Source organism: Anticarsia gemmatalis, chromosome 9 (assembly GCF_050436995.1).
Source record: "Anticarsia gemmatalis isolate Benzon Research Colony breed Stoneville strain chromosome 9, ilAntGemm2 primary, whole genome shotgun sequence".
Classification (NCBI taxonomy): domain Eukaryota; kingdom Metazoa; phylum Arthropoda; class Insecta; order Lepidoptera; family Erebidae; genus Anticarsia; species Anticarsia gemmatalis.
The window spans coordinates 9,522,272-9,544,694 of NC_134753.1; the positions used below are offsets into that span (position 1 = coordinate 9,522,272).

The following is a 22,423-nucleotide window of genomic DNA, read 5'->3' on the forward strand; positions in this document are numbered from 1 at the left end:
TTGATTTTGATTTCATTAACTGCAAATGTAACCTTGTAATCTTTTACATTTATATGGGATTACAAAGTTATTGTTGCAGTTGGTGTATTTAGAAAACTGGACCGAAATTAGAAAATATAGAATTTTTCCCATGATTAAAACACTAAACCCTATTTGTATTCTAAATTTTAAGCTTCTAAGTCTGCTAGAAGTACCTTAGACTTTTGATGATCGGTGAGTCAGTGAGTCAGTGAATCAGTGAGTGACAAAATTCAAAATTTTAACAAGTTGTCATTCTTAAACTACTGGTTCAAATTGACTGAAATTTTAAATATACCGTGTTTATACAATGACTGATTATTTGCTGAAAATCCAGGCTTCTTGTTTTATCCACAACGAAATTATAGGGGTGTCAAAAATAGCCCGAATTGCTTCGAGAAAAGGATGTTACGGCCGTGCCACTTTTTTTTTGCTCGACTTGCGGGGGCACTTCCGTGCCCCCAGATAATTGTTTTTATTTTGTACTGTACATCAATTTTAGTGATACATGTCTATCTGAATGCAATTAAGTACAGTAATTTCGTAAAAAGTGATTTTTAATGCTTGTTACAGTAGCTCAATTCTCTACTACTATCGACTATCGAAAATCAGTTAGCTGTCGAAAAATGTTGTATGACAATTGGTTCAGTGCCTCTAGCGGACGTCGTAGAAACTATTTTTGCAGTACATTTTAAATGTATTTACGGTACTCGAAAGTACCGACTGTACTGAATCGTGCAACAGATAAATATCGGCTTCCTGATTAGATGGAAGTTCAACAGTTGTTTTTATACATATGCTGTCACTTTATCTTACAGATAGTTTAAAACTGACTCTTAGTCTTCTGAAATGTATACATTTGTATAAAGTGTGGTGCGAATCTTAAAAATTAGAAAAGATTTCCTGCACAAAAAGACGTTTAAATTGGAGCAAGATGGATATTTTTATCACGATAAAATATATTATTATATTATGTGCTACAAAATGTTAGAGGCAAAGGCAAATTCCGAAATAAACACAATAGCGTTAAACATAACTGCATACTTAGATATAGTTTAGTAAGGATCAGGTATCCTGTTGCAAGATCTTAGACACATGATAGACACTCCATTACTGTACTAGTTGTGAGACCGTTGGGTCTCTCACGCAAATAGCATGCAATGCGAACCGAGCCTTAGACTGTACAGCGATATCTAAGTATATAGTTGCTTAAATTCCTTATTAATTTAACGTTTTTGTGTTTTTTTTGTACACACACATACCCGATAGTGTAGGCAAAGGCGTATGAAATATGTATACGTACATTTCGTCATTAACCATAGGGGCGAGTTTATTGCCTTTTTTTTTATTCGTATTGTTCAAATTAACTTTGTGATGACAATAATTTTGCGTGTATTCGACATTTTATACACCCTACAGAATTTTATTCTATGGCTTGGTGTCTCCACTTCTAAATATCTAGCAGTTAGCTCATAAAATGGAATTTTAAGGGTTATATTCACACATAGGGTTGTTTGTCTCTACATTGACCCTTCGTTTAATCGAATTTTTGACAGCTTTTTAAATTGTAGTAGATTTTTTATCTGTTTTACAAAACTGGCTCTAGGTTTCCTTGCAAGGATAAGTGTTGATAAACGTCAACTAATTGATTTGCTTTTGCAATTTCATTTCTAAGCGTAATCTTATCCATTTTCTACAGCAATATTTCTAAATATAACGCGTATTTCGTCATAGCACAATGATTAAAACATACGCTTCTGTGAACGTATTAAGTGAAAACTGAACAGCAGATACGATCGCTCGTACCTATTGTCGATTATACCCACATCCCTCTTGGGGAACGTTATGAAAGTTTAATAGACTCAGCATTGAGTTTATGTCCTTTGCACAACTCGTCTTTATACCTATGTTAGCTTACAGAACTCGATCACGTGACGCTTAGTTCATATTTCAAGACAATCGCGCATCAAATAAGTAACAACATAGATATGTACCTCGATTCTGTACCACTTTCGACTACCGACAACCGGCTAGCTATCGAAATTTTGACATTTAGAATGTACTGCCAAAAGTTTTCCTACGACACCCGCCAGAGGCGCTGATCAGATTTTCATACAAAATTTCTCGATGACAGGTCGGTTGTCGGTAGTCGATAGTAGTAGAGAATCGAGGCAATGATCAATATCTATGTTATATTACCCCACATGATATCTCATGTGGGTAATCCAGCATGCATGGAGCGTGGCCGCAAGGAGTATTCCTTCAGCACTATTGGTTAAGCACCTTATTTCCTAGCTGAAGGTGTTAAAACTGCAAGTGCTGAAGGAGAAATACTTCGTAACCAAGATGCCCCATTTCGAAAATGTATACAGTGTTTAATTTCTGCGACACAGTGTTTTGCAGTATTAGTCAGAAAATATAAATAATTGTAAAAGAAATGGAAGTTTTCATGATGTTTTTTTAGTCTTTATGTATAAATTCTCTTTAATATTCCTTGATAATGGACCACATTTTCTGTATCATCAAGAGAAAGTTCTTTAGAGATAAAGATATAAAAAGTGTAGTTTATTCGAATTCGCGTAATTGTGAGGGGTGCAAATGTCCTTAAGATTCGACATTCAGAACTTTGAGGTGAAACCTGGGAAAAAGAATAAGGCCTATGTACGTATAAAGTCGTATTCAAATACGTACCTAAGTAGAATAGGTAAATAATATTGGCCCTTGTTGTTACGTAACGCATTTGTTTTTAATGTTTTGCTAAGGTCAAGAATTCCCGAGCCATTGATTATGTCTTTGTTGTAATTTAATAGTGAGTAGCTAAACTACTGAACCGCTTTGAGTAAAATTTATGCGTGTTGTGTGAAATTGTGAGAAAAAGTAAGTTCTGATAACCGTAATATCCTTTATATTTTCCACGAGGCATCATTCAAGGAATAATTATAAATAACTATTTTGTATTAAACTAGTAGTTGTAGTTGCGCTATGTTATGGAAGGAGGATTATTAATAATATCATAACATCTGGCCAGTGGTTCTCGGTAGTTGAGGCGGCCGCGCGCCGGCAGGGTAGTTGAATATCAAGTAAGCAAGGTAAACACACCTATACTCGGTACCGTTATTAACACGTAGTTTATAAATAAAATTATTAGTCTCTTTTTATACCAAGAAATATCTAAATATGAAGCCTCATATAGGCCTTTATTAGTGTGTAAAAATAGGTTGTCGTTGTCGATAAAAATACTAACCCGATAGATTCCTCTATACATGTGATAGTAGCCTATTTTTCCTATGACTGTACAAGACTGACTTTACTACTTTTTTTAATCCGTAACTGTCCCATTACTGGGCAAGGGTTTTCTCCCAAACGGGGGGACTGTAGTATGGGAAAATTAAAGTTTATCAAAAAAAATATATGTTATATTTTTTAAAGCATAGCCACATTTATATCATTAGTTAACTATCTTAACTGGAGTATATATAGCCAAATACAAGTTATTTTATTTACTTGCTAAGAAAAATGTATTTTCTCCTACTCGTATTGCTAGCAATTGTATCAGTATGTTGGAAGGTGTTCGTGATTTGAACATTGATACGAAGACTATAATATCGAAATAAGAATACGAAAGAACTTATCTAAGATGTGCGATTGTTCAGGCATTTCCTTGGGGTTTAATAAAATTAACATTTTTAAATCGAAACTTACTGTCGAGATTTAAACAACAGCTTCGAATACAAGATTTTAAATTTCGTTTCATTCACTTTTGGATTTAATGAGAGATATTTAAAAAATCTTTTGAAATTGCAAATACTTAATTTTGCTAAATATTCCACAGAAACATAAAGGAAGATAAGTTACTAGTTGAACTGTTGAAGCTAAGCTGATGTCAACTTGTTATTTCTCCACTTAGAGCACAAAATTAAAAATCACAATGTGTAACACGAAGTTATTCTTGCCATTAAGTTACCAGTTATTCTAAACTAAGTATAAGTCGTTCGTCTTTTTAAGACAAATAACCGTCATTTGTTGGGTCAGCTTTGCCTCTGTCTTTGTATCAGTGTACATTGATACCAGTCGTTCTTTGAGTGTTTATAATTAGTGCGGAGTGCGCTGGGGGTGGCGCCGGTACACAGGGTACAGGGTTATTCCGGTTGCAGCCGTGGTGGCGCGGTGGTGCGGTGGCGAGCAGCGCCGCGCCAACTGTCGCCACCGCCGCGCCGCGCCGCTGCGGTCGCCCTGCGCCTGCCCGCCTTGAATTCCTAACTCGGGGGAACGAACAAAAATAACATAACGAGTCGAGCTTGTAATAACATTTGTCCTAATATATTACTATTGTGACGGCTCACAGCGTGCCGGATTTATATACTACCGTGCGAACCGTCACCTTATTATTTATTAATATTAATGCCGGCTGTCTGCACCCAAATTATTTTTCATTAGATATGCGCGCTCCGGGACTTTCTTCCCCCGTGTTTAACACGTTAATATTGTGTGTAAGCAAATCTTTTGATGCGCGGATTTTTCTTCGTTAATTTTGTTGATGTTGTGTGTCCTGATTTGTGTAGAGTTTTCCCCGTTGCGACGCACCGCATACGTATTAATATAAGAAAACAAAAATGTACGCAAACAACGTTATTGTTGAAGTATACAAGTGTGTAAGATTAAGTGGTTAATAAAAAGGACAATTTTATGGCAATGTTTACCTGAGCGTTCGGTCCACAAATTACGTAATTTAGTTATCGTGTCATGTGTGGATGTAGAGGATTGTTAGTAGAGAAGCTAGGCGTGTTGTTCGGTTGAAATATGCGCCGGGATTACTCGCGACGTATTAGCTGGTTTATTATGCGAACACTCCGAGTAACAAGAATTTCAAGAGAATATACTATTGCTTGAGCTAAGAAATAATTTCATGCTACAATGGATAGAATCTCACATTTAGATACGATATTACCTACATGAGAAGTAAATGATGTTTATTTGCTGTAACTAACTGGAAGTACTTGTACTGTTATGTTCTTGTAGGGCACTTACAGTCTTGCTAACTAGTACTCTATTAGATTAAATTACAATTTTACTATCGTCGTAGGCCTTTTATTAGATTTATTATAGTCAGAACCCCGTGGGATTAAATGCTGGCCATTATGTCATGTAGTCATTACAGTCTTTAATTAAGAATAATTTAATGTTTTTGAGGACTTGCTGGAACTGACTTTACTTATGAACAAACATAATATGTACCGTTGTTTATTCAATCTCCGGGGATCATGTTTTTAAAATATTTTACTTAAAAATACTGCTAAAAACTTATCTACGAACATTTCCAGTCCCAGCGGGCAGGCTGAAGCAGCGTATATCAGAACTAAAACAATCAGAAGGAACCAAGTATAGGACAAATATTAGCTACACACATATAATATTGCAATCTGCATTTATCAAAGGATTATACAAGTGAACTCCCGTCTTATAGCGGTTTAAATCACAAAGCTAATGAGTTACCGAGAAATTGAAATCGTATGTCTATCTGACTACTTAATTCAATGAAATGAATACGATGTTTGCATAGCTATTAAAGCAAGGGAAAAAGATAGTAACCGCAAAATACTGAGAAGTAAATTAAGTAGTTCATCAGCTAGCTTAATAAAACAATAGTTAGTAAAAGATGGGTATGAAATTATTGCAATAAATATTTTGTTTTATTGGTTATCGTTCCTCTTAACATTTGTGTGCAAATTGTATGCTGATCAGAGTTCATTGACATCGCCATTTGATAAAAATGTTAAATTTACTTATCGCGAGACTTCATGAAGATAATAACTTGTTGAGGTCAAAAATCTTTTTATATTATTAAAAATAACAATTGTCTTTTGAATCTCATGAAACATGCTTAATCTCTCAGATTGTATTTTCCATTTTATACCTCTGGTTATATTACACGTGGTCGTTCACAAGATCTGTGAGAGTAAAAAATAATATCTTCCAAAACAAAAAGATATAAAAGGCACAGTTTAATTAAATACCAGAGTACATTTAACAACGTGACACGTTTCTTTACGCACAATAAATATGAGCGCGAGGTTAATCTAGGTTTAACATTTTGCGGTTACGGCTGGCAGATTCATTCGCTACTTTACCTACGTAATGTGTACAGTAACGTTTAATAGGTAGTATCGGCGACAAAATGAATGATCACTTTGAAATTTCCGGGAGCTATAATTAACAGGCTGTTTTATCTGATGTTGTTAACCTGAGGGGCTGTTCCTGTAATGAAAAACGTAAACAATACCATTGTGATTTAGTGCCGATCTCGTATTTATATAAAATATATCAATAAAATGACAAAAATGCATATTATAAATGTTGTGTTTAAGTGAAATATTATGAGCGACCTCCGACCATCGAAATATTTAGTATGAAAATCTAACCGGCGCCCCTAGCGGGCTCCATAGAAACTATTTTCGCAGTACATTTCAAATGTCCATCTCTCGATAGTCGATAGCACCGGCTAAACAGAATCACGATACTGTTTGAAAGGGTCAGAGCCCATTCGTCCCCTAAGATTCGCACCCTGTGCCCACTCGTCCCCTGGAACTTTTGAGGGGCCCATTCGTCCCCTGAAGAACATTTATTTTTATTCATTCTTCTAATATAAGTACATGTATATGTGTATACTGCAGCTTGGTAGTCCTGGTACAGTCGCGCAGAAAAGGCTATGATAAAAAATATAGTATTTCGGTAGATATCATGTTTATTTCAAATAAGATTAACACATACAAAATCACAATATCCTAGAAACTAACAAAATACAACTCTTTTACAAAAATCAGTCTTGATTGACCATCATATAAATCAACATTAAATATAAAAAATATGCAGAAAAAAATAGAACACATATCAACAGTAAATAATTACTTCTTATTTTTTTGTATATTTACCAACTACATACATGCAAAATCATAATAGCTTAAATTTAAAAAAATATAACAGTACAAAAAAAAAAACTAAAATCACAGTAATTATTGAAGACAAGATAAATCAACATATATTATTTTTGTATATTTACCAACTACGTGCAAAATCATAATAACTTAAATCTAACAAACTATAACTACAATAACAAAAAAATTACTAAAATCACAGTAATTATTGAAGATTAAACAAATCAACATTATTTTAGTACAAAACTAATATTATATTTGTTTTTTCATTTTAAATTAATAATATATGCTTTTCCATGCAGTGGCCTAGTGAAATGATTTTCAAAAAATTGGCTAATTACGCGATTTATTCTCGCTTCATTTTCAATCGATTCAGGAGTCCGATTATTTGTTTGGACACCCCTTTGCACCTGATCCATTTTATTTTTTGATAAATTCGCTTCTTTATGTAGAGTGTCTTAACATAGCAAAATATTTGGTTTATGTCTACCATTAATTTTACGAATTAAATTAATTCCGTTAAAAAACTGTTCACAAGTGTATTATGTTAACCGTTTCTTATGTAAAATATAGCTAATTTTATCTCAGGGGACCAATAGGCAGCAATATATATTGTATATATATTAGAGGGGACGAATGGGTACCTTAAAAATAATATTTTTTATTAAAATATTAATTGGTCCCCTACCAGGAGACCAATGGGCACCTATGTAGGGGCCGAATCTACAACTTTTATACTAGGGGACGAATTTTAGGGGACGAATGGGCTCTGACCCGTTTGAAAGAATATCATAACATTATTAACGTTATAATACGTTAACTGACGTGTGACTGAGTGAATTTGTAACTACTTTAATGGGTCAAGTTTAATTCGGCAAGTTACCTAATTCTGAACTTTTAAATGTAGATAAAGTTATTTTATAAGTGCGGACTCAGCCTGCACTAGGTCAGCTAGGTCTGTATAGTGCACTTCTTATAGTAGTCGGAGTACCGTGTGATGTGTAAATATTTTATCCAGTATGATTTTTTTGTATAATTTAAAAACATACATAAATTAAAACGAAGTTACTCAACAATTTGTGCACAATTTTTGCGGAACCTTTAAATAAATTTGTAATTACCTGGCAATTTAAAAATTCTCTTTCACAGTGAAGTGAACGATATTATGGAGTGAGTAAATGAATCAATGTGGAAATACAGGGGCACGAAAATACATTTTTGGCTCATACATGGTATGGTAGGTAGCTTTTATTTACGAACTTGGCTGTCATACGGTAGTGAAGTTTTTATCATAGATCGATGCTAGTTTAACTTTATTACAAATTCAAAGTGAGGTGTTTTTCCACCAGGTCAAGTCAGTTTGACCTGTGCTTGTAACGATTTAACTCCAAATAAGTATCGAGTTCGTCGCAATTTAATTGGTTCAATTTATTTGCAACAGTTATTTATCATCACAACATAATTTAACCTAAAACCTTCACAATAATGTTATTATTTATCTATTATTGACCACAAAACAATGATTGTCGAATATCATTAATTATGCTGTCACTGTAACAGCTGTTTTGTTATAGATGAATATTTCGATAGCAAATTTTGATAAATTCGATTTGTAGCGTCCGTAAATAAAAGGCTTATTTGCATAAAATCTGGGGCGGCGATGCTTTAAAAATGTAAAACATTGAACGAATGAATGAACAATCAACGTTAGCGCCGCGCATAATAATAGCGGTTTTTCGTCAACACGGATAGTCGTGTAAATATCAGTATTCAGAGTGGTGTTTGGAACTGTATTGTATCGGGATATTTTATCGGTGTTCATTTCAGGAAATGATCGAATTGAATTTGCTTCCAGTGCTTTATTCTCGTAGTTCTTTAAAAACTACAAATTTTATTGTTCGACACGAAGGCTTTTTAAACCAACTGATTGCACCTAAAACTCATCACGAAAATAGACTAGAACCCTAGCATATTTCATCCACTTCCATATTTTTCAAACATCTCGAAACCGCGAGACAGATTGATGATAAATTTAAGGTCTCTGAACGATGAATAATGGTCTTTGTTGAATATCATTTTGTATTGTCGTTACGTATTTGAGCAGTGTACTAATTTTGACAAGGAGTACCGCCATTTACAAGATTGCCGTCAATTAATTAATAATTAATGCGATCTTCACTGTGTTACATGTTGTATAATAAGCTTTATTGCGGTGAGATATATTTCCCACAGTTATGTAAGGTTGTATATGACTAATAATGACTGCCTTTGTGGCGAATTCGATAGTGTTTACGACTGCTGTGCAGTGTTTTCAGGTTCGAATCCTAAGTCGTGCCAAAAATGCCTGACCTCTCATTGGTCGAGTCCGTGTAGCCGTTCCACAGGGTTAAAAGACTAGGGACACTACAAACAAAATCCTGCACAGTTGGCTGGTTTCAATGAAACCGGCCGCCCTAGCCGAATATCGGCCAGGAGGACATTATCTAATATTGTTGTTACAATAAAATAATAATTATATACAGTACGATTATCAAACAATGATGTTGGCTAATAAAGCCTTTTATGGAAAGTGTTCTATGAAATCTTTTATGGTCGGGCATCTTTTATATTATTAAGCGGAAGAACGAATACGAATTAAATAGTCTATAATACTTATTTTCTTACTACAATAGGTTTACAGGAACGTCTGGCGTAAGAAGAATTTATTACTTGTATACAAATAAACGATTATATTAACTATTTATACTTTGATTTATTTTAACAGGAATTATTGTATAGCGGGTGTTTCAGTTTACAAACTTGCATTACAACGTACTTCAAAATAATGGTTAGAATGTCGTATCAGGATATCGCGCTTTTACTAAATCAAAGATCTGTAATGTGAAGCGCGATTACATGGCAGTAGGCGAGGAAGCGAACGATCTAAGGGAAGGTTCATATCTAAGAAAACATGCGTCGCGTATTATCGGTCGCGTAACGCGTATAGAAAAACACTTGACCGTTCACACTCAACCGATGATGCGTAGCCGTCGTCGTTGTGAATTCCATACTATTTAGGCTAAGCCCGACGCATCTTCCGTCAGATGTGAACCGTCCCTAAGGAAGTGAGAAGTATTCGGTCAGCGCGACACTTGTAACACAAATAGGTTGTTGTATCTGATATGGTAGGAAGTCGCGCGGAAGTCATGTTTACCGTGGCGACCGCAGCGCGCTCGTTACAGCACGCGCCATGCACACACGGTTATTACTTATTTATACTCGTACATACGTCTGCCCACGCGCAGTTTTTAGACCACCCGAAAGTTTTCAGAATTATTGTTTCATTTTGATAATGAGATCTGTGTTTCATTGGTATTTTTTTGGCTTTTTGTATGTCTGTGTACCAGGGTGTACCAGGGTGCTATGCTTCCAGGAGGTTAAGTCAATGAATCAATTTGGATTAAGTAACGTATGGCGATGCAGTAGTCCATTTCTGATTCCAGGATCTCAACATATCCTAGAAACAAAATGGACTACTTTTTTAAAAAGTATACCCCGTTAAAATGGCGATGAAAGTTTGTACGTAAGCAGAGCTGCGTGAATCTGCTAGCAATTCTTATTACTAATGGTTTCTACAAGTGAAATCGAAACATTTCAAAATATTAACATTACAAATATCAAAGATGAAAGTCACAGTTTTTATGTTCTACACAAGCCACGAGGTAATTAACCTAATTTTTTGAGTTTTGTACAGACCTGCGGTTGTTTTGGCACTGATGTAACTAGCTAGATGCTCTTGGCAATATTGCAGTTAACTTTGTCTATCTATTTGGAGGTATCTAAATTATGTTTGAGGAGATATTTAACTTCCGTTGCTGATAAACGTGATTTTTGAATCAAACATTAATATAGATAATTTACAGGGGTTCTTATTATAAAAGCAACGGACAAAAAGTACAAAACATAAACAACTTCCTGAGAATTTTAAAAAATAATTCGTCCCAGGAACTACACTTTGGGCGAACCTATATGTAGCGCAATTCTTTACAATCGGAACCATCGAGTATCGAGAGTTTGACATTAAAAATGTATTGCAAAACTAATTTCTGCAACGTCCGCTAGAGGCGCTGCAGCTGATCAGATTTTCATACATTTTTTTTCGATAGGTTGTCGATACTTGATAGTAGTATATAATCGGGCTATTGTTCTTTTTCGTTAAGTTTCGAATTTACAGGAACAGTGACAGCTTTAACCAATGCGTTATCGACGTCATTGTGAATACAAAACTTCAACAATCGATCATATCACGATCTATTTAATGATTTTCTCGTCTTGAGCTTTATTTCACAAAACACCTGTTTCCTTATACTTAACGAGTGACAATAAATTGGGGTGGCATTTATAAATCTCTTATATATTGTGTTTTTTTCCTTGAATTGATTCTGCTTACCCGTTCCTCAAGTACCTTACAATGGGATTGTGAGAGAAAAAAATAAGAAAATAAAGATTTTCTCCACAATAATTGGTGGTGGTGTTAACGGTTACTTAATGGTTTCTGTGACAATACTAGGACTTATGTGCCTGCTTATTACTTCGTAGTATTTATACGTCTTCCCGCCGGTTCTAACATTCCTATGTACCTATTACTTAACTAGTTAGATGTTGCTTCTAATTTGATTAAGTGCTCAACTAGATTCAGTTGACTTCCAAAGCTATCTTTATAAAAATAATTTTCAAATGAACTAAGTAAATAAAAATCTTTTTACGGATCATGAACTAGTTACTAGTTGTTAATCTTCCCTTTAAAGAGTAAGCATAATATAAAATTAAGAAATAAATCTAGCGCATTTTAAAACTTTTTCAGGTCAATCCAATTCACTTTTTCTTTACTAATATCAAAGCGATAATAACTTGTTCTCTGTCATCATAAAACAAAGTCGTAAAACAGAAGAGGCTGTTAATTAGACCACTACTAATGTCATATTCCAAGTTGAAGTAACGACGTACTTAATACAACATTATGAGGCACAGAGTGACAGCATATTCACTAACAAAGCTAAACATCTTCAAAAATGCCTCCATAAAAAAAGATTCAAAGTAAAATACTTTCTGGCACATTGACTCAACAGTAATTAAATAGAGAACAAGCAAGTCGTGCTGTAGATTGAAAAACTGAGGAAAAATTTTGTCACTTTGAAAGATTGTTCGTTCGCATTGAGTTGGTAAAAGTTCAGCGATAGAGCACCGTGAACTTTTTTGTCGACTCAGTATGGACTTTCTTGAACACTCTTGAATAACTTCAATAAGAGAGATATTATCGGCCAAACTATTAATATTACCTACGTACAGATATAATACCTAATGCGACTGAAAGTATCAAAAGAAAGTAGTGATGTAACACTTTTTCGCTTCTTTATCGATGTGTTTTTTGCGTGGGTTGTGAAAAGAATTCACCGGCGTCCTGACTTGAGCGCTATCTTTAGATTGTATTATCATTTATTAATATGTTTTATAAGGTTAAAATAAATGAAAGAACAACAATAGGCGCAAACAGTGCTAAAATGTCACATCGTTACGTTGAACTCTCAAAGTGATTTCTGAATCGGAAACGTCACAAATAAAGTCCACAAATATACTTTCTGAGAAAAACATAAGTAATTTGTGATTTATGAAGAAGGTAAGTAGTAAGTCGGCAAGTTTGAAGGTGGGCAAATCCTGGTGTGATGAATGCAACCCGTGGCGCGACCCGACGGCGGCCCGTCATCCGTCACGCGGCTATCGCCCGTCTCGGCCGACATAAAAATTCTCCCCCCGACGTAACACTTGATTAATGTTTGAAAAAAGCCCAATTAAGCGCACACCCGAACATTTCATTTAACTTTACCCGTATAGTAACAGCTGCTTAGACGAGGGATCCTTTCGATTTTTACCCCATTATCGCAGGTTAAGCCCATTATTGAAGTCTTCGTTATTGCGTGTTGCTTCACTCACATTATGATATTTTTAAAGGTTATGAACATCTGTTATTTAGTACCAAAAACTAAAAATAAAGTGGTTATGCAGAAGAATCTTTTTCTAAACCTTTTCATAACAATGTCTGAAGCGAAATTTGTTTTCAAATGTTACCTACATTTGGACAAACACCAGTTCAAATAGACGTCTGAACCAAATCGCCTCGGAATCAATACATATTTGACGATCAGCATTTGACCTGTAACTTGTGTACAATGTACATAATACGTATTATATTAGTATTTATTACTATTATATTTCTTACCGCATTACAATTCCTCACATTTTCTTTTAATTGCGTCAATAAAAGCGTCCAGATGTTTTTATGATCACCAGAACTAAAATTTTCGAGGAAATTGTGAAATTCTCGCAAAATAATTAAACCACGAGGTCGAGAGGTTGATTAAGCATCTAAGTCTCATTAAACTGAAGCACTCGGAAAATCAAACGTGAGTATTTTATTGTCGGAATAAGTTTCAGCCGTACCGAAACGAATATAATTTTGGTATAAAATATTTAGTATCTCGTACACAAATTTGTTAAAACTGTTACAACGCAAATGAGATTATTTAGAGGCTTAAGGTTAGGGTAAAATGGATATCCATCTAATCACGGTAAGCGTAACTAAACACGGTGGGATTTTTTGATCCTCCGCCGAGAATATTGTACAAGATAAAGCCTTGTTTCGGAGTATTAAATTAACTTCATCACCATACATCAGCCGAGCGACGATTTTGTTAATTTATTAACTTGATTAATTTACAAAATAAACATGAACAGAAAAAAATACACTGATTAGTCTGAGAACTTGGTTGCTTTCATAAAAGCTAATGAATACAGACTTGATACTTATTGTACGCGTAATAACCTAACAATTGTAACCATTCAAGGTGAAAGTCACTGCTATCACGACCTTTGCTTAGACTACTAGTTTCTAAGAAATTGTGTACATACGGTGGAAATAACTTACATCGCCGTAGACAAGTAAGGAAATTGCAGCAAATGATATGAATGAGAACGTCGGCCCCAATGATGGAGAAATCTTAGTTTCGAATAAGTCTAGACTTTACGAGATCAAATGAATTGAGAAAATGTTGAACATAACTGCACATAACGGAAATCGATGGTTTCAGCTCGTTACACAAACCAAGAATAAGTTTATGAGAACACAAAATGTTACTTTATCACCAAGAAAAATGGTAGTTTATGAAAGATTGTAAAGGGAATATTCATTGAAATAAGCTAAATGTCCACGGAAGCATAGCAGTTATAAATATATCATGATAACTTTTAAATTTTTTCATAATAACACATCCAAAAAAGATCCATCGATAAAAAAACTATTATTTTAGTATGCCTTTGTAGCTGCAGACACCTTTAAACTTGCAACCAATTTATCAAATGCAAAATAGGAGTGCCACATTGTTAAGTATTCTACAGGGCAATTAAATTAACCACGTAGGGTCGACAGACAGTCGGTATTGCCAGTAGCTTGTCAATACACTACACTTTGTCAACGGGTGTTAAACCTTCGCATATTTTATCCTAGTGGGACGCAAGCGGCTTAAATGGAGTCACTTTAAAATGATATGATGTGAAGTTACTATGTTCTAAAGTATATATTATTTGAAATTTGAAATTAGTCGCTTTTAACACTTAAAGTAAAGATGGGATTTTAAGAGGTGTCTTTATAGTATCCATAGTACAACAAGTTTGTTCTACTACTGCTACCGCAGTGTACCACAGCTGTATTGTATACATAATCAGATTGTTTATTATTACAGCTAGCTTAAAGGTTTAAAAAAAAGTTTTTTGTCTTTTATGTTAGTGACCTGTGTACATTTTTACCTTTTTTTTTAACCCATTACTGTCCCACTGCTAGTTTCCTCCCGAATGAGGGAGGGATTTGGCCTTTTTATCTTAGTGTACTGTATTCTTATCATCTTATTTTTTGTTAACAGGGTTTGTATGATGCGTGTGAGGGGGCGGGGTGGGTCGGGGTGCGCTCGCTCGTGTTCGCTGCAGTGAGTGACGTCACGGGCCGCAGCATGGCGCCGGCGCTCGCGCACGCTCGACTGCTCATCACTGTCGCTATGCTTCTCACTAGAGGTGAGTATCAGTGTGAATTATCGCATTTTTCTTCCAAAAAACATTTATCACGTTATATACAAAGCTGTAACTACAGGTAAATATGAATAAGTCCTTACTATTTGTGAAACAAGTTACCTATTTGCAGTTGTATTATAAAACACGTTCGTTGAAAGCTAAAAAGGGTGCCACCGCACTAATATTCAACATCTTTTTATCATATTACTTCAGCGAAAATAATATAAAACATTATTCTAGCTGGAAATAGAGTCACATTAAAATTCGAGTGGTAGTGGAAAAGTTTCTGCATGTTAAAAATCTGACATAACCGCGGATGATAGGCAGGCGGACATTTGTAATCTCTTTGAATATTCATACAGCAAGTTGAGTTTTAGTTCAGGATCTGCACTACTTAATTAAATAGGTATTCAGTAGTATGCACGTACAAGGAAACAGAAGTCACGCTACCGAGTAACAGTATGTAAATATAAACAAATTACCTTACCTAATAGCGCGCACTGATCGCTTTCTACCAGCTACCAGCGCGGTGCGGCGCGGCGCCCCGTCCGACTAGCTTCAGCTAATTTTCTAAGTAAGTTTCTTGGAAAACTCGATTCAAACAAATACAAACGGATGCACTTGTAATACACAGTACGATTTTCTTAAAGAGAATTACATGTAACAACATTGAAAAAGCTTCACAGTAAACGCCACACTTTCATCGTTCGTAAATCGATCACGTAAATAATAAAAATGGACGTTTAAAGTAGAGTTATTTTGACACATTTTAATTTGGGAATTGGCAATCGGTTCAGGTAAATTTGCTTGGTTTAATTAAGGACTATTTCCGTAATAACGCTGGTTGGCTGCTATTGATCGTTCATAATGTAATTAACGCGACAGGAAGGACGACACAGAAGTGCACTTTACGCCGTAACTTCCACAACAAAATAAGAAATCACGCCGCTATATTTTTTCTCATTTTTTCCGTCCCACAGACAAAATATCTACTGACTTTGCTTTTATTGAAATTACCCTCTTCGTCGCGGGAAGAACGAATTAAAATCGCATTAGGAAATCCCGTTTCCGCCTAACTTTTCCAGTCTGTGCACAGAGTCCCGGTGTATCGGAATAAATGGCCCAAACTTCGTTTATTTATATAGTCTTGCTGAATATTTATGTTTTCGTTCCTAATTTTGCATTCCCGTCACTTCAAATACAAGTTTACGAAGCCGAGAAAAACTCAGCTTTGTAATTCCACAAAAATATACTAAGTTTATTTGAATTTTGTTTGTGTTCGCATAAATTGACTTTATGACAAGATGAAACTTTTAAACATTTTAAAATGGGTAAACACCGACAAAACGTTTATTGAATGTTTATTTATCTGCGTCATTAGACCACGGCGATCAATGCTTTGAGAAGATCGCACACTCAAGGATATTTATACGTTAGGGTTATTTTACAGGTTCCAGGCCGTGATGCGCAAAAGGTTGTGTTTTAGTGGCAATAGCAGTGGATAAGAATCCCACATAATCCAGCCGCGCTCATAAGGAAGACGCTATCCATTGGATTTTTGTCAGTAAAAAATAAGTTTCTTTTTATATTCACTCAGCAGTCAAACAAATAATATGCTCACTGCTCATAAAACACGTACGCAAGGTGATCAATAAATGCCAAATACCAACATGAACCGTCGTCGTTCGTCGCAAGTTCTGCCTCGTAAAAACTGTTTACGCTCCAAGTCTCGTTAAATTACTAGTAAACCTACTTGTAAGAACAAGAATTTAGTGCGAGCCTAATGTGTCCCAAGTTGGTTAATATGAAAAATGCGAGCGGAGTCACGCCTGTTCGCTGTTGCGCCCAAATAGGATAATCGCGTAGTTATTGCCCATGTCGGAATAGACACTAGCCACGCCAACCGCTCGTTTATTTACATGCCATAATCCATGGCATAATTCTGTTATGTGGAAATGTCTTACTGCGACGCGGCGCCAGAGCGCGGTGATCGATGCCCGCGGCTATATTCAATGATGCCATTTCATAAACGACAGCCAACGACATTATTTACCTTTACTCGGTGAAGCCACCGACGAATTTATGTGATTTACATTTAATTTTGGTCGATATTATTTCTAGCAACGGTTTATTATTTAATATACAGTCTTCGAAAGGTCAAAGCGGGGTGGCTAATGTTCGTCGCTGGCTGTACGTTGTTACGGAATACTCGACGGTATTATTCAAATAAACGTAGAGCTTGTTGTTCTAAACATAGCCATTACCACAGATGTATGATAACAGCTGCAATCACGGCGACCTACAAGTTATTACGAGCCATACAACCGTACGGAACACCTAAATCTTGTTTTTCGTTTAGCCGCCAGTGGGAGCTTCGGGCCTTTTTCTGACATTATTGTGTTATTTACATTTTATATTTTATAAAATCTAATAGCGTTGCTCGTAAAAGGCGACATTTGAGCCAGGAGCAGCAGATGGTGTCAAGGTCTAATATTTCACGGTGAATGCCGCGTTATGTTAACTCACTGCCGGCTGGCAATGATGCCGACTCAGCGAAAGCGTAAATAACATGATCTAAATATAAATATTCGATGTAAAATCACGCGTGACAGTGTTCAATAACTCTTAGTTGTGAAGTAATGGCAAGTTGAGGCGCAGCACTTGGTGCAGCTGTGAGTGACTGACATGATAACTTCCGCAATGAAGTTTTAACAACTTTAAACTGCGCCACTTTTGCCATATTTCAACTAAAGTTATTAGATAGTTTAAGGTGTCCTTTCCATAAACGCATCTTACTTTGATACGCTGCAGTATTTAACCCAGTCGCACACGATTACAAATATACGATACATACCCAAAATTAAGTTTTAGAAATCAACAATATATTCTTGTGTTTTTTCCAAAAACACTCGTGACAGACATAAAAAATAGGAAGGAATATTAATAATCAGCCAATAATTAAGAAACTTTCACTTTAGACGAACTATTTATGTATGTCCCGAACTTGCCTTACTAACTCACTTATCAACTATTAGTTCAACAACTTATATTTTCAAAGGCGGGAAAGCAGTTACAAATCTTCCACATAGATCATCTAAACATGTATATCACACGGTACATCTATCTATCTCCGAGGCAGGCAAATTTCATTCCATGTCTTGATCTAACTACATATTGGAGATTGCTGAGCAAATTAATCAATATAAATGCATGAACTATAACTGAATAGAATACTGTGTTTAGAAACTTTTTATAATATCTGCTATTTGTTATCTACTATCAAACAATTATTGAATTAGTGACAAGTTTTATGGCGGAACTTTCCTGACTAAAGGTATATAGGAGAATTTCTCGAGGGCCTTCATGGCGCAGTGGTTAAGGTGGTCGGTTCAATTACCACACGAAGCTAATATTTGCGCAATTGTACAAGTAGTTTTTCGGGTTTGGTTATACTTTGTGTCCTTTGTTAAAATGTTTGTTAAAGTCCCCGCGACAAACGAGCAATTCTTAGTGCGGGAATGATCTATATGTTTAAAAAAAATAAACTTCCCCTATATAACAAAATGTAACAGACAATTACCTGTTTCTAGGAGAAAAATAAATTCTAATCAAATAAAGAAACTTGTTTTTCATGTGAGTAATGAGAGAAATCAAGTTAGACTACCTAATGTGCTTCCTTCCCGGTTCTTAGTAATCTTATTTTTAGAATACCTTGTTAATGATGTTAATTAATCGGAGCTGTGGTAAAGCTTGAAGTGAGTAACAATAAAATGACTTTTACTAAGTAAATAAGAGAGAATATGCTACATAACAGCTTAACAAAGTATATTCACCAATATAAAAAGTCTAAATTATCATATCATAACTTATTAACTCATTAAACACCGAAGAAAACAACGTAAACCTTCCTTTGTGATACAATTTATATATTGAATAAACTGTACATAATTTCATCGAAGAAATGAAACGAAAGCTCATCCATACATTTTATTTACATTCATAAAATAAATAACAATTAAGAGCTAATACCATTGTTGTATTTATATTTCTCGCTCATTAAGTTGTAGATAATTATTATGGATATAAAGTGTGGCTAATTTATTGTGTTCATTGTTCAACGGAGTGGCGTATCGGAAATACTCGTAAGTCGGCGACGACACCGCTCTGTTTCATTTGCTCGCCTCTTTAACTAAATCACTTTGCTTTGTAACGATACTCGCTATTGTTTTGTCGTTCAACAGATTGGTCTATATTACACTTTGTTCTACTAGATATTTCTAGACCCTATCAGCTGGTTACCAGACTTGTTTTATTTATAACTTCCAATTTTCCATACCTTATTATTGTTTGAGCTAACATTTTCGTAGTAACAGGGTTAGGTTAGTATTTTTATCCTTCATCGAATTTTAAGCCCAATTGATTTGTTTGCATTTTCAGTAAAATTGGTTATTTGTATTTGGTAAATCATTGTAATTTTACCAGAACTGATAATGAAATGTTAGTTTAATTAATTTAGAACTCATTAGTATGTTTAGTTATTTCGACATACAAATAGTGGGAAAATTATGTGAAATACATTATTTATTACTAAAATTATTTTTTGGACTATTCGGAATTTACGTTTACACAACAACGTTACACACAGTTAAATATTAGTTTTAGTATAATCATGTGTAATCTTGAAAGAAAAACTTATTCGTAGAGGAGTAATTGCCGCTATATCTTTTAATGAATACTTGAGTGTCAGAATCGCAATAAAATACATTGAATACGGCAAATATTTTAGGCGAAGCGGCACACACTACGTAGATTACACGGTGGCGCACTCGGTACTAAGAACAAATAACTGAAGTCGTTACCATAAAAATATACAACGATATTTTAGAAGAGCGTGTATTCCGCATTGGAGCGGTATCTCCATACTTTTCACATTACTTATGCATAGACTACAGATTGAAACGAGTCGCGTAGTTGCGCCGTCATCGGTATTCAAAGCCAACCTCGTCCGGCTTAACCGCAACCTGTCTTCTACCCTGATTGTCTACAAACAAAGAATAACAAAAATATATTGTGTGACGTCCGTGTTAAAACATAGTTTTAATAAATTGCGTTTGCCCGACCGCTGAATTGTTTGCACCGTTCAAAACATTCAATATAGGGTTTGTCATTCGTTGGAAAATTGCTGTTTTCATTAGCGTAAATAGAAAATGACAATCGTGAAATTGACGCAATAGTATTAGTAAAAATATATAGCTAGAATTAAACGCTGCTGTCGCTGTTGATTTGCATTTACATGTGATATGTAAATAGTAAATTATAATAATGTTGTAGCGTCGACTCGAGGGAACATATTTACAGTGCCGACGTATTATTCGCTGTATTTTCTGTATCAGATGAAGGTTTATCTGCGACGTTTGGTTCCCGGGACGTGGGCGTCGACACGAATCCTCTTTTCTTGATCGTACTGTGAAAAACGATTTATTATTTCGTGATCCCTAAAGCAAATGGCTGTTAGATTATCTACATTATATTTTGAGTCAAATTCATTGCTGCCAGTGAATGGAATTCGTTGCATATTTTAGGTTTGAATAACTTAAACGTCGTGGATTTTGGTATTAATCTGTGCAGTTAAGAAATATTTTCATGAACCTTCGCCATGTAGATTTACATTTTATTAACGAGATATAGTGATTTTCTTTTGTCTTTCAACGTTGTTCAGGGAAAATGTAATGTTTTTTAATAAATTCTTGAAATTGAGTTAAATTCTCCAAGAGATTTTTAAGCTTTTTTGGAATGTATATTTATAATTAATTATGTTTAACTTTTTTATCGTATCTTTATTACGGAATGTAAGTACCAAATAGCGTGGGTATTAAATGTTGGAAAATAAAATATAACGAAAAACTTTTTAAAAGGTCTCAAGTAACATTTTCTTTATCACAAGTAGGTATCCTATAGTTTTAAAAGTAACCAAGAAATAGTCTACTTTTATTCAGGTTCAGACTATTCGCAGAAACTCTAAGACCTAACTCTAGGTATAAGACAAGCGGTGAGATGGTAATGTAAATATATACTGTACAGATGTAGAAAACGAATACATATATTATTATTTACAAAGGTTCTTATAATACACTCAATAATCTACGTTATTTATAGAGGTTTATAAAGAAAATCTTTGTATAAAGACGAAATTGGTTTATTTGTATACAATTTGATTATAAAGGAGCTCTTGTGTAAAATCTCGCCTCGGACGTGACTGCTTTATGCTTAAGTTCAGTTTATACGAGGAAGGATTATGTGTAACACAGGTATGCGAGACGAAATTCATTTTATATTTTCGAAAACTTTCTTCTTTCTAACTGATTTCTTTAAAGAATGCCTTGAAACTATTTTTTGTTCTGTTCATGCGACTGTGTCTTTAGACTTTACGATTTCATTATTATTGTATATACACTTAGAAAATACTACCTCTAAATTCAGTAAAATAAAAAGTTTAAATTAGTAAAGTTGTAGGTAAAGCGCAGAGCACACTGAAGCAATACACTGCAGCCAAACATTCCACTGCATTCTGTCAGTGTTCGTGTCGAATGAAAATAACAGCAATTTAACGTTTTTGATTTGCAGTCAATTTTAAGTTGGAAACGAACGATAATATAGTGGATGTTGGAACTAATAACCCAAGTTATAAATAGATATAGTCGGTGAACCCCCGACAGTCGCAAGTGCGAGCCCCTTGTTATCTCGCCCTTGTTGCCGGGGTAATCGCTGCCTCAAATAATTTATGAAATATGACATAATAACCTTTGTAATAAAGGCTAGAGTGGTGCCTCCATGCGGATAAAACACTTGACGTTTATATTGTTATCGATGAAAATCTTAAATACGACGCCAATCGGGTCTACGTTTCGCCCAATGATTTTACGAAGAGCGGCCGGTTCAAAGGCATAAAGGGTCCTCTTATTAATTAGTATAATACATATTTTCAAGGTGTTCTACTGTTGTTAAACATTATCGTAATTAGATGTTATCTTACAATCGTAATTACAAGGGTTAGGCGCTCAGAATTAGATTCTAGCGGATAAATATCTACATGTCCCTTTGTACTTATGGACATTGGATTAACCTAGAATAAAAACGTAGCTATTATTTTTTTCAAATGACTAAGTTTTATTCAGGCTAAAAACGGCACGTGAACACTCTACATAAACTCAGTACATTTCATGTACTTAGCTACTTTGTAATTAGTACGACATGTTAATGGCATTAGGACTCGTAATAGATTAATTATTAAATAGGTTTGTTGCGTACTTACCTGTATGTCTGTACAGCGAGTGTAATGCGAGGGCGGCGTCGAGCTAAATTAACTGTAAGCCGTT

General features: G+C 34.9%; 1 protein-coding gene across 1 annotated transcript in view; it reads left to right on the forward strand.

Annotated features, from left to right (window-relative positions):
• Positions 1-22,423, forward strand: part of LOC142975577 (uncharacterized) — a 109,457-nt gene that overhangs the window by 18,037 nt on the left and 68,997 nt on the right. Inside the window, exon 2 of the mRNA XM_076118512.1 lies at positions 14,903-15,050. Within this exon, the coding sequence (XP_075974627.1) occupies positions 14,990-15,050 (61 nt within the window). The 5' untranslated portion in view covers positions 14,903-14,989. The remainder of the gene's footprint in view (positions 1-14,902; positions 15,051-22,423) is intronic.